The sequence below is a fragment of the Tiliqua scincoides genome, chromosome 3 (genome assembly GCF_035046505.1).
Source record: "Tiliqua scincoides isolate rTilSci1 chromosome 3, rTilSci1.hap2, whole genome shotgun sequence".
In the NCBI taxonomy this organism is placed as follows: domain Eukaryota; kingdom Metazoa; phylum Chordata; class Lepidosauria; order Squamata; family Scincidae; genus Tiliqua; species Tiliqua scincoides.
This window is the reverse complement of record NC_089823.1, coordinates 209,928,904-209,947,706: the sequence shown is the minus strand read 5'-3', so window position 1 is coordinate 209,947,706 and position 18,803 is coordinate 209,928,904. Positions and strand designations below refer to the sequence as shown.

Sequence of the window (18,803 nt, the reverse complement as noted above, 5' to 3'; positions counted from 1 at the left end):
TAACCTACCACTAATTGTTACCTAAGAACTGTAGTCTCTAATTTATTAAAAACATAGTAAAAGATCGTAAGATACATTTTTATTCTTTTTAAATTCTGGTCTTCACCACCTTTTTGTAAACAGTATCAGAGTAAGTGCACTGTAAACTACATATCAGTAAAACAGTGGTTCCCAACCTGGTATTCATCTACTCCCAGGGACACTCAACAGGACCTTTAGGGGTACTTGAAAAAGAATGGAATAATGGCAGAAAAAGGCAGGTCGTGCTCTGGAATGCCTTGCAAGACAGGAATGCCTTGCAAGGAGCAGGAAGGGAGGTAGCTAATTGGCTGTGAAAGCCCTACCAGTAGCTAGTTTTTGGTCATCAATTCTTCTATGAACCAGTGATTGAGAACCAGCAGAATAAAAAAGCTGAAACATAATATGGAAAGTGATCAATCATCCAGAATTTCTCAACACACTTCTGGTGCAAAACAGTGCAAAGGCAGAGTCTTCTGTTCTTCAAACAGATAAAAAGAGAAAACACTGTGATAAATACATGGTCTGGGCTTTCATATAGAGATGAGGGCTTTTATTATTAATTACAAACATTTTGCTAATGTGAAGGGTACAATTTATGGAAATGGGCTGCCAAGGGATATGCAAGTGAAAAAGGTTAGGAACCACTGCAGCAGATCCATGAATCAAATCCACCTTTACGGTGTCTGGTGTGTTAAGACAGAAGCTCTACATATAACATAGAACCCATAACAAATAGCTGGGAGTGTGCAATTCAATTCACAGCAGAGAGATGCAGCTGCATATATTTGCAACCCTTTTTACTCAGAAGTAGACCCACCGCTTTCCATGGGAGTTATTCTTAAATAATGGTGCACTGAATTGTAGCCTGGGACTTTATTTCTAATGGAAAGGAGGATCCCATCCTGGTGTTGAAAAAAAAGACTTCTGCCAAATGCATGCATTTGCAAAAAGGAAACAGGTTGTAGAAGCAAAAGGTAAAGGAGAAAAATAAAAGGTTAACTTTGGCTAGAATTTCCCAGGAAAGTTACTATAGAAACTAATGAGCCTGCTTTAGCAAGAAAGGAAACTTTTCAGAGTTGAAAGGCTCTGCCCTCTGATTGACCTGGAGATAAGGCAAATTGATAACTAGAGCTTGATTACTTGGTAGAAATGTTACATACTATAGGTGAGTATATAAGGTATATCCTGTCTTTCCTCCCCTAAAGGTGAGAAGCCCAAGACTACTAACAGGTTAAAAATATAAAAATTGCAATAAAATATAATACAATAATGACAATGCATTGAGATTATCACTGCAAGTTACTGTGAATTGCCTGTCTTGTTCAGATGATTTTTTTCCTTTACTAGTTATAGTACCACCAGTGTAAAGAGCACTGTATGAATTTATTCTCAGAAGCTTAATAAGTAAGTCAACTTTCTCAGAAGAGTGGTACTATTTCTGGTCATTTTTGTTAAATAGAAATGGTTAAATAGAACATTTAAACATGTCATATTTCCTGATAAAACGTAATTAAAATGTTGATGTATATGTCAGGGGTATTGTTATAATAATTCAAATCTGGATAGTTTGCTACAGTATAATAATCTTGGATTCATAGCCTTTAGAACAGCAGCATGGAGTTGTCCCAGATCGAGATGCAGAATATCGACTGTTTGATCGTGTTGTAAATGTGAGAGAGAGCTTCTCCGTTCCCCTTGGACTTCGTGGTACCATAATAGGAATTAAAGGAGGTAATTCCCTGCTTTGTGGGCTGTCGCCTTGGACCTGAAATGTATTGGTGGTTATTTATGGAATATAGGTTACATTAGAGAATGAACTGTGATAAAAGTTTTGTTTGTGGCTAATTTTGTTAGTATTGCCATCAATTTGCGCAGTGCTTGCAGAAGAGTGTAAGCACAAATGACCGATCTGTGTATGAAATGGAAGGGGGAAACATGAGTTACAACTCATGTGATCTGACTTTGCCACAGGATTTTTTTTTGTAAGCCACAAAGATACTTCTGTCAAAAGTATACATACTTTCAGTCCAAAGTGCTTTAGGAGTTAAAGAACATTTTTACTTTTTCTGGATCTCTATTGGTTGCACCTTAAAAGACTAAGGGCGCAATCCTAACTTGCGCTGGAACAGGCAAGCCAGGAGGCTTGCACTGTATCCAGCACAGGATTGTGGCCAGCAGCGGCTTAGCCAGAGGCAAGGGGAAACATATGGGTCTCCTCAGACTTGCACCACCTCCTGAGGTGGCACAAGTCCGAGGAGAGTGGAACAGTTTAAAGCCGCTCTGTTCTCCCCAGGAACAGGGGTTGGGATCTGGCATAACTGCTGGGATCTGGCATAACTCCTCCCCTCCCCCCCACGCCAACCTTTCATCCTTGTGTCGGCTCGACTGAGCAAACGCAAGGAGCTGGGGGGAAGCTGGCGCGGAGGCTTCTGTCAACCTCCACAGGCCCGCGTTTCTCAGAGCGCCGGCCTGGCTTCCTCCTGAGGAAGCATAAACATGCTGTATGGCACATTTGCGACCCTCCGAGACCGGCCCAAGGGACTTGGGCTGGCATAGGGCGCAAACTTAACCAACTTTCTAGCATTAGAGGTCTGTGTGACTGTCCCCCAACTGCAAGATTCAGCAGTTGCCACATTGGCACAGCTATGCCAGTGCTGGAAAGGACTGTGCCGATAGGCAGCTGAATTAGGGCAACAATCCTAACCACTTTATAGCTCTGAAGTAAGGGCAATGCAAGTCTGAGGTAAGGGAACATTGCCTTACCTTGAGGAGGCCTCCAAGACTGCCACCCAACTGCAGGATGCTGAACATGCCCCATTGGCACAGCTATGTCAGTGCGGGAAAGTTGGTTAGGATTTGGGCCCAACTCATTTATTATGGTGTATAATTTTGTGATATCTGTCAGATATTTGAAACTATCATTAAGCATACAGGGGTATGTATCATTTTTTCAATGAACCAAGTACAAATGGTTAAGATGTGGCTGTAGATGTATTCATTTGAACATTGTATTATGCTGACACACCCACAGCTGCCTCAGACATTGCTAGAATTTCGGCTTCACAGTGGGCCCTCCTTATCCACGGGTTCAGGATCTGTATATTTAACACTAGTCTCAACCCACATCAGGAGGGTCTCACTGTACCTCCCACACACAACTGGAAGGCACTTCCGGTTGCGTCCGGGAGGTCCTTGAATATCTCCCCATGAATTCCATTATCTGTGGATATCGGTATCTGTGGAGATCTGGGAATGAATCCCCCAGGATACTGAGGGCCAACTCTTTTGTAAGCAAGTATCTCTTCTTATCTGTGTGCTTCATGTATACAGATCCAATCCACTTAGAAGGCCACTTTAATGTATCTGCTGTAGAGGGTGTCTAGTCCATGAAAACATAAGCACAATGAATGTTAGGCTCAAACTAAATGTGTAAAAACACACATGGAAATGAGCTTTCCTCAGAATAATTGCATATTTGTAGTTCCTTACCTGTGAGACCTTATCTGTGAGACATCATCTGTGAGTTTTTGCCACAGAATATCCAAGTACCCATTTCCCACTTTTTCACTTCTTGATCCAAGTGTTTGGAGCTTGCCACGTGGGGTTATGAAGCTATGATCATAAAACTTGTATGATTTTCGATATGCATACGTTTTGAGGTCTCAGAGGAGGTGAACACTCTAGACAGAGCTCTCTTTTACCATTCCTTGTTTTTGGTTTGAAATGGTAGCCATCTCCTTTCCTCGCTTGTGGTGAGTAGGAGGAGGTAGCAGTGAAAGCAGCTGCTAGTTCCGTCTGGGCCTTAGTTTTCAAGGTGCCACAAAAATTACACTGTTGGTGCAAAAACACCCATACAGGTTGAGACTAATTATTTGCATGGGTTCCGTTCCAAGCACTCACGTGGATGGTAAAAAATGCACTATAGCAAATCAATTTTAAAAACTAAGTTTCTTTTCTCCAGTGATTGAAAAACAGCCTTGCTGACCTTTTGACTCTAAGATAAGAGTCATTAAGAAGACAATCCATCAACCAGACCTCCTCCAAGAGCTTAGAAAGCTTCACTTAGCCCCTCCTTTCACCAGTGTAAAGTGATCACCTTTCTTTCATGTGCTCAGGGGGAAGGGAGGGGTCTGCTGGATAGAGAAGGATTGATGGATTGTCAGCCAGCTGCCCTCTCTCTCTCTCTCATTAAGGAGGCTATTGTTAAAGGACTGTTCAGTTTTTTAAACTGATTTTAAAGGGATGCATTTTCCCCCTTCTCCAGGGATCAGCACATTCCTTCTGATTTGCAGGGGCCATTCATGTTGAGTCAAATTTGTGTATAAAAAAATCATATATAAGTAGGCTGGACCTGTATTTAGATCAAGTAATTAAGAAGGGAGGAATGGAGACCTTTTAAAGTTAAAAAGATAGTTATTGCAAATATTTTAACCTATGCCAGGAAAAAAAACCTGCATGACAAGAAGTTGCCTGATGTATTTGGATGAAATTTTGTTTCAAAAAAGTTTTCAGTTGTGAGTGTGATTAATTCAGGTTAGTTTTCTATTCCTATGTTTTTGGACTCTTGTGAGATTTGAAATTATTTTTCACCTAAATAATCAAATGTGGATAAGGAGAACCATCAGCTGAAGGAAGCCTGGAACCCAGGGATTTTAAGTTTTAAACCAGTACTTCCAGTCCTGAATTTAGAACTGTATGGAAAAGCCTTACTAGTTTATATTAGTATTTCAGTATAGAAGTAGTAGCACTAAACCAACAATCTGCCTTTTTGCTGTCGTTTACCACTCCATTTGATTAGTAGTGATTGTTTGTGCATGTTTATTTCAGCCAGCAGAGAATCTGATGTGCTCTACGAAGTACTGTTTGATGAAGAATTTCATGGAGGTTTAACAATAAGGTTTGTTTGAAAGAATGAAAATTTTTGCGTCTTTTTAGTATTTTGGTAATGAAGGTGACCATGGTGACCTTAAAGAGAAATATGAACATAAAATTCTTACCTTGGAATTTTATGTACTGTTCTTTCAGGGTCATCTTCTGTTTGCAGCTTAGTTTGATTTTTTTATTATAGACCAAAACTAGCTTCTGCTTCTATCCTTTTGCTGAAATGCTTGTCAGCCGTGCACAATCAGCATAACTAATTAAAAGAATCTGTGTGATATATAATTATCATTAGCTTTCCTCTTTTCCTTTAGGTGCTCACTTGCCAGAGGTTACCGCATGCCAGCTAGTGCCTTAATTAATTTTTCTCATGGTAGTCGGTCTGAAACAGGGAATCAGAAGCTAACAGCCATAGTCAAACCCCAGCCAGCTGTGAGTTCCTACAGCACATATTCACCTGAATCATTTTCTGTATCTTCACAAAAAGCACATCTAGGAGGTCTCAACCATTCCCCTCGTTCCCTCTTTGTTCCAACGCGAGTAAGTTCATATTTAGTTCTTCAAATTGTATCATAGAAAATGGAAGATGCTGTTAAATAGTTCTTGGATGCTAACTTAATTGTTTATGGATGGTGATGATAAACTATAGACAGAAATTGCAGTAATAGTGATTCGTTAAGATTCATTTGGACTTGAGCAAAACAACTGGAATTCTCATAACTTTGATGTGCTTTGAGGGTAGGGGAATATATTGGCTTCTTTGGTATTAAAAATGTTTTGTATTTGGACTTAATTATGACCTTAACATTATTAAAAGAAGTAAAGTATGAAGCAAAATCAATTAATTTTAGTGAAAGGAGGCAACATTTTTAATTGTATGTTTGCACATGTAGAAAATATTCTTCGTGACATAATTTGGTCAATAATGAAGTTCAGGTGGAGCCTCAGTATCCATGAGAGATCCGTTCTCGGACCCCTTGCTGATACTAAAATAGTGGATAATCAAATCCGCAATTTTCCTCCCCTTTCTTCCAAAGAAGGAAACTAGAGCAGCTCCAGTCCACTTTGGAGGGTTCAGGTGGAGCTGAGTCTGGCTCAGTGCAGGACCGGGGGACCTTTGTTGAGCCAGATCTATGGATGAAAAATCTGCAGATAAATGGGCTCCACCTATATCTCTCTCTCCATCTGGGATGTTCTTCTGTTAACCAACTCCCTCCCCCCCTGCCATAGTTGAATAAGGAATGTTTTGAAGAGGAGGAAAATGAAAAGTTACTTTGTTTTCTCTGCTTAAACCATTATTTAGCAGCTGAATGGAAGACAGCATAACACTTGCAAGGCTGAAAACCAAGGAAATTCCATTCCTGTTCAGAAAGGAGCACATTTGAGTGGCAATCAGAAATATAAAGTAAGCAGTGTTCTTGTTACATGCTAATAATCAGTATTGAGTATGTGACAGAGGTGGCTTAAGTCTTTTTTTCTTTCTAGTAGGAGCATGTTTTAAAATAGAAAATGGTCTGTTCATTTTTATTATTTAGAATAGGTTTATTTCATCTTTCAGTTGGCTTTCTTACAGAACAGTCACACATTGCAGTAAAAAAGCAATATCAAAATAAAACATCCATAAAATAATTACAACAGGCAATAATAAAACAGGAGATGAGAACAGAAAATAACAGCAAAGAAAAATGGCAGATTAGATTATGTGTATCAAAAAATTATGTTTCAGTAGTCTCTGGGAAAAATCCCACTGTGAAGAAATACAACTTTTTGGCAAAGGGGCTAGAATTTTCAAATAATGATTTTTTTTTAAAAAGTGGCAGCAGCCCCTGTTTAGCTTGGATTGTATCTCAAAAAAGTTAATGCCTTGGCATCAGGCTTCATCACTTGCCTGAGGAAAATGCTCCTTGATCCCCAGTGAGTAGGATTTGTGGGAGGCATATCTCCTGTTGTTTTGTCCTGGTACCTGCTGCAGGGGTGTCCAAACTTTTCAGCACAAGGCTGAAAAGCCTTGTATCATGTATCTGTCACTGTGTCGTGGGCCAGAAAATAAATGTAATAAATACATGGAGAACAGATTTGCTGAGAGTTTGATTGAATAAAATAAGTGGCTGTGGGTAGGAGGAGGGGAGCAGAAGGCAAAATTGATTTGCACAGGAAAAGGGGGGAATGGATTTTGAAAAAGCATCAAGCAACCTATGATGCAAATCTCAAACTTTTGTCTCAGTTCCTACTCTATTTTAAATTTAGCTAACGTATTTATATTCCAGGTCTCCCAGCATCAGTATATATCTCATTCAGCCACTAGAGGTACTGAACGTAATGCAGTGCAATAGAATAATTTCTTTCCATTACATTGCATTCTGCACTCTAGTGGCTGAATACAGCGGTACATACTCAAAAGTGCATCTTTTGAGTTATTTTTATCCCCAAGAGGCTGGAGAACCTCAGGGGCTGGATAAAATCTTCCTGCGGGCCGGATTTGGCACTGGGCCAGGGTTTGGGCACCCCTTTGCTAGAGGAAGAGAAGGTATGAAAGAAGCAGGTGCTTTTTTGATGTAGGTAAAACCTTTCTTTGATCTTTTGTTTCCACTAACACAGTCTCCAGCACCTGCCCAAACAATTTTGTACCCACAAATGGAGTGCCAACCAATCTGCTCTGGGAGTCAGTATCTACCTCTCAGTTTCATAACCATACATTTCTCCTTGCCACTACATTCAGGGGTGTGATAGATAGATAAGACCTTTATTGGCATACATAACAAACACAACAAAGAGAATAACGGTAGTGAGTACAAGCATATGATATATGATACATAAAGGAATAAATCAGGTATATTTGTCTCATATAAAACGTAGTGGCCTAACATATAAAATATACTGGATAGCCTTTCTTGGGTCTACTTACCACCATCAGCTACAGATAGACTGCCACCCTCTCGGTGATAGGACTGAACACATCATTTAGCTGTTGTGGCTTATCACCGCCATCAAGAATTTTCTTCCTTATATAGTTTGACCATGAAGAAAGATCAAGCTCGCTGAGCTTCAAATATAGTAGACTGCCTGGTGGCAAATTGTAATGAATGTGCAACCAATATCGGATGGACAAAAGCCAGGCTCTGGTTAACAAGAGCTTTTGCCCTGTTTGCAAGCATGTGGCAGCATAGAGGGCACACCTAGGTAACCCCAGGATTGCCCTAAGAAATTTTGCCTGGACTTGCTCAAGCTCATGGTTTGCTGCCCTAATCCAAGTTGGAATGCCATATAGTAATTGCGCAACTGACTTGGCATTAAAGTTCTTAACTGCCGCAGGGATGAAACAATTACTCTTTCTCTAGAAAAACCTAAGGATAGCTTGGGAGGTAGCATGGGCTAAGTTAACCGCCAATTTACGATGAGTGCACCAAGATAAATTATGTTGGAAGTGTACTCCTAGAAATTTAAAACTCTTGACCTGTTCGATTTTATCACCATTTATATTCCAGGTAAGCGGGTTCCAGAATTTAGAGAACAGTAATATTTAGTGTTCTGGGTATTTAACTCCAATTTATTTTTGGAAAGGTAGGCAGAGCTTCTTTTTAATAGTCTTTTGAGGCCAATTAGTGTTTGAGAAATCAACACAGTATCGTCTGCATATAATAAAATGGGAATATAGGTTGAACCTAGCTTGGGACAGTGCCTGCCAGCTTGAAGAAGGAAGGAGGCCATATCACTTTAAAAAAGAGGAAAGGTGCCAGAATGCACCCCTGCTTCACACCCTTTTCTACTGAGACTCTGGGTGTCAGCTTCCCAGATGATGTACATTTAACCTGACAAGTCGTCCCCATGTGGAGTTTTTTAATAAGGGCTAGAAGCCTGGGATCTAACTGAAGACTAGCTAGTTTTTCCCATAGCAGGGCACGTTCTACAGAGTCAAATGCTCTTTTTAGATCTAAAAATGCCATATACAGTTTTTGCTTATTGCTCTTGGTATACTTTTCAATAAGGTGGGCTAAAACTACACAGTGATCAAGGGTCGAGAATTCCTTGTGAAAACTGACCTGTTCAGGTCCCGGTAACCCTTGGGCAGACATCCAAGCTGATAATTTTGCCAGCTGATGTCTTGCATAAATCTTCCCCAGGACTGAGAGCAAACTGATGGCCCGATAATTGGATGAATCTTGGTGATCTCCTCTTTTATAAATGGGGAGCACCATCACATTGGTCCAAGCTTCTGGCATCATGCTGGTTTGATCTATCATTGTGAAGAAAGTTGCCAGCATGGGGGTCCACCAATCAGGTTCAAATGTCAGAGCTTCAGGAAGTATCAGATCTAGGCCCGGTGACTTTCTGGACTTTGAGTGGAGAATAAGATCATTCACTTCTTCAGAAGTGAAAGTTCTCTGTTTGGTTTGTAAGGACTGTTAAGAGTGGACTCTCTAGGTGGAGAGACCAGAGGATTAAAGGACAATTCCAAAGGGTCAGAGATCCGCACCGCGTTTACAGAGAGTAACCCTGGAGACAGGAGGCGTCCATGAGAAGGGGAGGGAGGCAAGCTTCCTCCACCTGGAGGCTCCTGGTGGATCTCAGCCTGAATGGGAAACTTCCAAAGGGGGTCTGCTTCTAGAGATGATGTTTGAGGGTCTCCTAGAGATGAACTCTTCGAAGATGCAGAAGAACATTGGATCAGTATAATATCCGTTAATTTCTGGCAGACCATCTCAATTTTTTTGACCATCTGTAATTTATTTTGTTGAGGGAAAACTCTGTACACCTCCAGAGCCTCCCTGTTAAGCGTGTCTTTGTCGATATCCAGCTGGAGCGGCAGGTCAATGGACTGGGAGCTTGTATCACCACTGGGAGAGCCAGTATTCTGAGGAAGCGTTGTAGCTTGTGAAGAAACATTATGCAAACACTGAGTGATATCACCAGTATCTAAGATCTCCTCTGAGCTGAACACAGAATTCCTCAGTAGATGATTCCTGGCACACACTGTGTCTAAGGCAGGCAACTCATCCTGTACCTCTGTCTCACAGGGCACCTAGGAATGGAAGGCATTATCTCCATTGGGCAATCTATTTCTGTGTGTGCACTGCTGATGTCCAAAGGTTCACATGCTTTGCAAAGAAGGCCAATTTGGTCTACTGATGCAATTGGCTCCAAGGATACAGCAGCTCCAGTTAAAAACCATTCGTTCAGGGTCATCATCATTCGCGCAGGTCATCTTGGGGACTGAAGGTCTTCTTCTGTGGCGGCAAATTTACTGGTACCTTGGGTGGAGGCTTGGGAACCAGTGATTGAGCCTGGGAGCTGCTGCTAGATGCTGTGCTCTTCCTTTTAGGTTTTCCTTTCCCAGCTTCTGAACGTTAGACATTAAGTAAGTTATATGCATCCTTGGGTGCTTTGCCTTGTTGCACTGGAAGCGAGGCTTTTAACTTCAGTAGTAGACTAGCAAAGCTGTCAGTGGCCGCTTTCAGATCAGAGACTGTTGATATAACATCCAAGTGTAATGAGGACTAAGGATCAGCTGTGTTTTCAGCAAGCTGATTACACTTATCACCTGACTGAGGGCTGGGCGGCTGGCCAAAATTGGCCGGCCTTGGAACTGCAGAAGAAGCTGATAATGGAGGCTTCAGATGGTTTCTCTGGAATAGTGGATTAATATGCATTTTGCCAAACACCCGGTTTTGGAAAACATTGAATTTTTCAAGAACGTGCTTCCTTTCATGAAGTAAACAAGGAATCCTGTGGGTCTTGAATTTCAGCAAAATGTGGGAACATTGTGGCATTTGATGCCACCGAGGGAGCCAGATCATTTCAATTAAATCAATGTTATGTATATCAAGAGAGAGTAGCCTAGATATTGAGTCAAGTGCTTGTCATTTATTTGTCCATTTTCCCCAATTAAGGGGCGTGTGCCAGATCACTAACATCAGTTGGTTTCTCAGCAAGCGAGGGGCCGAATTTGCATGGGCTTCTGAACTCATCCCCTCTTCAGACAGGAGTGGGTTTCTTGGATGTCTGAAGTGAGTGTCAAATGCAGTGCAAAATGGGAGGGTGAGAGAGGAGGGCTTTGGATATCCTTATGAAGCAAGTCCAGCTTTGATAAAATAGAGTTGAACTGCCGGCAGATGTATGCGGTTATATTCCCCATTGTTATGGAGTAATCTCCTAAAAAAGTTAAAAACTGATTACTAGTAGCACTCTCTTCCTGTAGCAAGAGCTTGTCATGTAGAGAGCGGAAATGTGGTGACTGTGAGTCATGGATATCTCCCAGCTGGGAGGAGGGGGGCTGCTGGTCCGTCCCCCCCCTGACTCCACAGCAGTGTCTTGGACATCAAGGACAGCAAACTTATTAGAAGAAATAAAATTAGTCTCACTCACGTGTTGCATCCAGGAGAGTTCATCCAGGCATCTCTGTTTTGAGGACTTGCCAGGAGAGTTACCATGTTCTGAATGGTTTTCTGCCTCCTCTTTTTCCCCATGGCCCCCGCATTTCAGGATTTGAAATAACAATTCACTGTAATCCACGCGTAGTTGCAAACAAAACAAGAGCTGCCAGTGCCTTTTGGTTCAGGAACAGATTCTGCAATCTCCCGGACAAGAAGTAAACCAGAGGTCCTATCTAAGGAAGAAAAAATGTAGAAACAACTAGGAGCGGCCGGCAAAGATAACCTGCTAGGCGGCCATTTTTTGACTCCCCCCTCAATGTTCATTCGCTTGCGATTGCTTTGGACCAGAACTGTAACGCATCCGATGAGGCATGTGTGAAAAAAGCAGCTGACAAAGCTATTTTCTTATGGGTGTCCTTTCCCGTTTTAGACCAAGAATGGTCCATGTTAGCAAATTCTTCAGCCTAATAAGCAAGTTGCTTGAGCAAAAATAGAATTTGCTGCAGATACACCTAAAGCAAGTGTTGTTGCCTTAGATATGAATGATTGTGGGAGTCACCAGAGCTGCTACTGGCACATAAGTACCTGGTACTTTGTCAAGGTATCTGGAAAGCGTCAAGGACATTTTCTGGCAGTTTATTCACCAACCTTGTATCCTTTTTTTCCGTGCAAAGGCATGGCCTGTTCCTTTCCATTACCTTCATAAGTCCTCTGGGAAAGGAAACTCTGCAGGTTTGTTTGGCCCCTGCGGAAACAATAACTTAGCAGCAGCAGCTTGATCATTAGGATCTTGCTCTTCAGTGGCACTCAGGTTCAGTGACTTTACCACTTTAGCTAACACTCTGGTAAACCAGTTGCCTGGAAACAGCCTGTTAACACTATCTTCAGCTTCCATAGCTTCATCGCCCAACAATTCACCCTCCTCCTTTGAACTTTCTTCATCTGAGGTACTAGACTGGGAAGAAGGTTGCATCTTTTTTATTTTGATCCAGTATTACTAACCATTGCTTTGTGCACGCTGCACATCCTCATAGGGGAGGGCACCAGGATGAGGTCTCTTGTTATCTGGTGTGCTCCCTGGGGCATTTGGTGGGCCGCTGTGAGATACAGGAAGCTGGACTAGATAGGCCTATGGCCTGATCCAGTGGGGCTGTTCTTATGTTCTTATGTTCTTATGGTGGTCATAAGCTATCCAGTCAGATGGACCTACCTAGGTTTTTTATAAGGTCACGCAGGTATGCTTTTGTTGTGTTGCTGGGTCTATTACTGAAGAATAGGTGCTTTAGGGCGCAATCCTAACCAACTTTCCAGCACTGTGCCAATGTGGCATACACTGCATTCTGCAGTGAGGAGGCAAGGACATGTTTGTTACCTTACCTTGGGGCTATATTGTGGCTAGGTCAGTACTGGAAAGTTGGTTAGGATTGTGCCCTTAGTGAAAGGGGTGTGCTTACCTGTCTTACTGCATTGTGAGTGATTGGACCCTGGACCAGTGGCGTAGCTAAGGAGGTGCAGGGGGTAGCAGTTACACTGGGCAACAAGCTTTAGGAAGGCAACAACCTGAGCTTGACAATAATGGCCAAAATTTTGAAAAAATTGGTATGTACAAATAATACCATCATGTTATATATCATTGGAAAGGGACTTTAATGCACAATGCAATGAAACAGACCACATGAGAATATCTGAATTCTATCAAATGTTATGGTCAATTAACCAGAAAATGAAAACACAACTACCTTAAGGAACAAAAAATTGATTTGCTTAACTGAAAACCGACCTATGAGACTGATCATTCTGATGGCCAATGATATATTATTATGATACAGCATGGAACCAGTAAGGTGTTAATATGACTCCGCTCTCATTTACATGTATCATAATATAGTTATCCCTGCTAACTGGCTAAAGAGACACTTTTTCAAGTGGTACTCATCTTATATTTAGGCAGGAGGTGAATAACTGTCGCTCTTCACCCCAGCACAATGTTTTTAACCAACAAGGGATACACTTTTTATTTATTTACTTAGAGCGCAATCCTAACCCACTTTCTAGCACCAACATAAGGGCAATGCACCTCCGAGGTAAGAGAACAAACATTCCCTTACTTTGAGGAGACCTCTGTGAGTATCACCCAACTCAGGATGCAGCATATGTCCCATTGGCACCACTATGCCAGTGCTGGAAAGTGGGTTAGGATTTGGGCCTTAATTAATTAAATTTGATTTAGTTGTGGGGGTGGGGCTACAAAATCTTCTTTGACCCCAGGTAGCAGATAAATGCCTTAACTGTGCAACTGGCTGGAGGGAGGCAGCTGAGCAATTGGGTGGCGAGCTTCTGTGGGGAGGAGGCAGGTTTTTCCCCGATTTTCACTTTTTAAAAATCCTGGGTATGGCATCATTTCTGGTTGTGACATAACGTCCGGGGCATCATTTTGAGCTTGCACTGGGCTACACGATCATTAGCTACACCAGTGCCCTGGACAAAACGGGTAAGATACTAGAAAAAGGTATCTCTGTTAGAGAACTGTTCTATTTCTTGCTTGCACTTTAATCTCCTTGAACACCCTTTGTGCAGAAGCCCTCCTTTGCCATCCCTGCCTGTTCGTTTTGATATGTGCTTTGATGCTTGTCTGCCCTCCTTTTATTGCTTCATTCGTTTAGTCCAGTGTTTGAACTAAAATGGTGGGTTGTGGCTCACCAGCTTGTGTAAAGCTTCCCCCTTTCCTTTAAGGGGCAGAGAAAGGGGAGAGGGAGCAATGCAGTCCCCAGGATCGTGTTGCTAAGGAGGGTGATGGGGGAGTGCTTGTACTTACAATGTGCCTGGGCAAGCTGCAGGATGTGCGGGAATCCCTGCATGTGTGGGAAGCCCTCCACAGGGCTCCCCAAGGCTTGGAATGTTGAGAACAGCGCACATAAACCACTTGTGCTTTTGTGTTGCGACTAGGAGATGTTTTGTGCGCACTGTTTCTCAACATTCCAAGCCTTGAGTAGCCCTGCAGAAGGCTGTGCAGGGCTCCCCACACCTCCTGCTGCTTGCCCAGGCACATTGTAAATACAAGTACCCCCCTTGGCAATGCGATCCTGGGGATCGAATGATTGCCCTTGCCCCTCCCCTGCAAAGACTTACTGAGGGAGTAAAGCTCCCTAAATGTTTGAGAATCACTGCTTTAGTCCTTTAATAAACTCTATTCCAATTTTGTCTGTTTTACCTACCTAGTATCAGTTCATTTAGGAGATATTGATTGCTGTGTTTCCTTCAACTATCTCAGTTTCACTACTGCTTGAGTTCAGGGATGACCACTTTGGATTTCAGAAGCTCCTTGGGTATCCAGGAAGAGGGGCTTTTCAAGGTGAATTTTTTTCTGTCTGACAGTCCTAGCTAGCCTTGAATGGTGGCAGTGGAATATCACCATTTCCCCATTAACTCTAGTCTGACCAGTAAGAGGGACTGGGAATGGAAGAGGAAGTTTTAAAGAGTCATTACTAACCCATAGGCTCTGTATCTATCTTGCCCTGCACCCTCATTGCACCACTGTGGTATGTAAATGCTATTGAATAATTAAATACCATCTGGTCTGATCATATATGATAGTGTTTAGTGACTAGTATAGATGAGTAACCTGTTTCCTTTTTTCTACTTCCACTCCACCCATATCTAAGTTTCTAGTGTTAGAACTATTAAAATGTTGCTTTTTAATTTAATTACATGAATGATATAAAAAGATAACAGCTTCACTGCATAATCTGCTCATGCATATGTTTAAGATGAGGTAGAGGAAAGCAGTGCCACAATGTCAGAACTGACTTGCAAAGCCAAGCTTGACTGCTTCAATATTTCATTGATTTTTATAGGTCTGGGGGAAGTGACTGCAATTGAGAATAAATTACCTTTTTTCTTCATAGTGATGTTCTCTCCCTCGCTCTGTTTTGTTTGTCAAGCTACTTGAAGCTAGGTTATCACTAGTATGGGAAAATTGACTTTCATAGCTCTTTTCAGACCTTATCTGTATATGGCCTTAGTAGTTGTCTTGTTAAATTTCACACATTTTATCATAGCAAATCACATGCAAATGAGTTGACTGTTTTGTTTTCATTCCTGTTAGGCTCACAGTAAACAAGATGATGAATTTTGCAGCATTTGGCAATCATTGCAAAGCTCTGGAAAGTCTCAGCCTGCCCAGCATGAGAAGGTTAGTTCCCATTTCAAAGTCAATGTGATGCTCAAAAGACTTGCCAGGATTTTGCTACTGAACAATCATAATTTTTTTTAGGATGGAATTTTACCTCAGTATATAAAACTAAATACTGGTGGTCAGTTCTCCAAACCAGGCTTCAATGACTATAGTTTCAAAGGACAGCAAAGAAAACAGGAAGCATTTAGGAAATGTAAGTTATCTTATTTGCATTTTTATCTTTATTAGATATAGGGATTTAGCTCAGGAAAGAGAAATGTTTCCATTATCACTCTAATCTTTATAAATCTCTCCTGGGAGATTCCTGCCAATTTTCAGGAAAAGAGTGAAAATGGATTTTGACTTTGAAGACAATGATATGGTTGATTTTAGCTTGATTTCTTTAATCCTTTCATTTGAGAGTTTGAATTTCTACAGCTCTTTTTCTGTCCCGAATACACTTCCTTCATCCCACTGAAGATTTTTAGTGTAATGTGAGAGTTCTTTATTACAACTTTGCCATCTCTTTTGTCATGTTTTCAAAATGGAGAGAGGAAAGGATACTTTGGGTTGAACCAGAAACATTTGTGTCTCTTTTTTCCCCCATCTCTCACTTTAATTGTGCTGGAAATATTGGTCTTGTCTTCTTTAATAGTGTGAACTTCTGCATTTGTAGCCAAAGAAGATTCTAAAGGTTCAAGAAATGAAGGTCAAACACATAAAGTATCAAATAAGCCGGTAATTATGATAATTTTAATCATTGTCTTGCAAGTTGATTTTGAGAACTGTAGCTCTGTTCATTTGTTTCTCAGGTCAGTTCATCTGTTAAAGGAAGCAACATTTTATATTGGACAACAATAGCTTTTTACAATCCTAAAGCAATTTATAGAGTCATTTTTAAAATGGGTCACAGCCTGTTGTACCCCCCCCCCATGGAAGTAGTACTGCATTGAAGGGGTGTGCAGTGCTCATTTGGGCCCAGTCCCCCTACCTCCCAGGGGTGCAGAAAGAGAACTCTTGTCCAGTGTATCCAGTGTAATAACATTTCTTAAGTTACCTTGTTGGGTTCTTCTCCTCTTAGTCCCCTTCCCAGATGATATTCTCTTACTACATTCTTGAAGCATTCTCCTTGGCAGTGTCCCATGGTATCCTCAAACAGAGTTTTATAAAACCACATGAAATCAATATACAAGTGTTTTTAGCTTTTATTCTGTCATGTCCTACTTTTTTCTTAGATGTCCTACCTTTGGGGGTGCCTTGTCCTCTTTTGTGGTTGTGAGATCTAGTCATCCTGTCCATGTTGTAAGATGCCCCAAGACAGCTGGGTCTGATCTCACTGATAGTGGGCTCAGGAAACCTGAGATCTCTCCAGTGGCAGGGGATACCTATGCAGTGGGCTGTGGAGCTCTGGCAGTGGATGGCTTTGCCCATGTTTCTCCTCCCTTTCCAAGACTTTCTCTCTTTTTTATTTTCTTTCTTCTCCATCTCATCTCAGTAGGGCTCAGGTGTTTCTGCTTGGGCAGTGCTGTGCTGTTACTGCAGCTACTTGCCCTCCTACAATCACCAGCAAGGCAGGACCAAGGAGACAAGACTGAGACCCGGTTGGCCAATGTGGTTTCCTGGGGGGCCAGGAAGGGCCACCCCTGGCACATCACACTGCCCTTCTGCTAATCTTCACAGAATCATGGGCAGGATCCAAACTACCATAGAGTGATACTGTGTGGCTAAGCAGGCTTTGATCATGCTCTTCGAACTGAAATCTTTTTCATCTACCATCTTCACCAAAAGAAAACCACATGTGGCATGGTGGGTTGTCTTGTTCTGAATAGGCTTGTGCTTCCCTTGAAATACCTAGTTTCGTATTTCAAAGGAAATAGCTTGGGAGCTTTATCCCTAAATTTTTTTATCTAAGAAACGTATATTCTATCTTTCCAGTAATAGCACCAGGCAGCTCACAAAGATTTATCACACCAAATATAAAATCAGTAACAGACTATAAAAACATTAAAATTTAAAATCCAAAATCAGTAATATTCCAGAATAGTTTATCCATAAAAATAATTAACATCATATCCACAGTCATAACTACATAAACCATCATGAACCTACAACAGTATAAAACATTAAAGGCGCAGTCCTAACCAACTTCCAGCACTGAGGTAAGGGCAGTGCAACTCCAAGGTAAGAGAACAAATATTGCCTTACGTTGAGGAGGCCTCCAAGACTGCCCCCCAACTGCAGGATGTAGCTCATGCCCCACTGGCGCAGCTATGCCAGTGCTGGAAAGTTGGTTAGGATTGCACCCTAAACCAAATAGCAACAGTACAAGCAGCCAGACAGCAGCAGTCAAAACAGTAAGCAATGAGAATAAAAAAAGAAACCTTCCCATACTTAATATACATGTCTAAATTTTAGTCTTTAAGACCCCCCCCCCTCCCACTGGAATATTTCTAAAAGGGGGTAGTTCTTAAATCATAAGGACAGGTGAACCACAGAAGTTCCACCACAGAAAAGACTCTCCTCATCATCACCACCCTAGCCTCTGTTAGTGGTGGCACTTGTCAAAGCAGGGAGGGACCTTAAGGGGCAGGTCAGAATATATGAAAAAGATGGTCCCTGAAGTGCCCTGGTCCTAGGCTATAAAGGGCTTTAAAGGGCACCTTGAATTGAGCTCAATAGAATCAAATCGCCAGTTCCCAGTGACCACACAAATTTCTGCATTTTGCACTAATTGCAATTTCGAGATTATCTATAAAGACAGCCTCATGTAGAACACATTATAGTAATATAAACAAGATGACATCAGGGCCTATGTCATGGCCAGTTCTGGCCACCTCAGGTATGACCACAATGCATATACCCAGCTTTAGTTGGTGCATCAGCTGCGCCTGTCCTGTCTCAATCAGAACTCTAACCCTAAGGAGCTGGTTTCTAATATTCGTTATCACTAAGTCTCTTGGTATGATGAATGGATGAAAGAAAGTACAAGCTGGCCCTAATTATCAGCGAATTCAACAGGAAGTGTGTTTTGGAGGCCTCCGGCTAGCCTTCTGAGATGTGGAGAGGTCGCGCACAGCCTTCCTGTGCCTATGTGATGCGATATAGGCACAACTGGAGGACACCTTCATTCACTTGTGGAGATCCTCTGTGGGCCCACCTGCTGATCCCATTATCCATGGATTTCAGCATCGATGGGGATTCCAGGAATAGAACATCTATGGGGAAAGATTCCTGCTGCTACTGCAGATACCCAAAAATGCAGATAGCAGTGAACCCTACACAGATTCCTCCCCCCCCCCCAATGCACTTAGGACTCACTTCTCTTCTTTGCAAATGTTTTGCAAAAGGGAGATTTTTAT

The 18,803-nt window shown here is 41.8% G+C and overlaps 1 protein-coding gene across 3 annotated transcripts in view; it reads left to right on the top strand.

Annotated features, from left to right (window-relative positions):
* XRN1 (5'-3' exoribonuclease 1) overlaps positions 1-18,803 on the top strand; it is a 64,289-nt gene that overhangs the window by 34,885 nt on the left and 10,601 nt on the right. For 2 of the 3 annotated variants that reach the window (XM_066619724.1, XM_066619722.1), the window contains exons 29-36: positions 1,620-1,752; positions 4,849-4,918; positions 5,214-5,439; positions 6,203-6,304; positions 14,542-14,622; positions 15,376-15,462; positions 15,544-15,658; positions 16,121-16,182. In XM_066619724.1, the coding sequence (XP_066475821.1) occupies positions 1,620-1,752; positions 4,849-4,918; positions 5,214-5,439; positions 6,203-6,304; positions 14,542-14,622; positions 15,376-15,462; positions 15,544-15,658; positions 16,121-16,182 (876 nt within the window). The remainder of the gene's footprint in view (positions 1-1,619; positions 1,753-4,848; positions 4,919-5,213; positions 5,440-6,202; positions 6,305-14,541; positions 14,623-15,375; positions 15,463-15,543; positions 15,659-16,120; positions 16,183-18,803) is intronic. The other variant, XM_066619723.1, reaches the window with a different exon arrangement.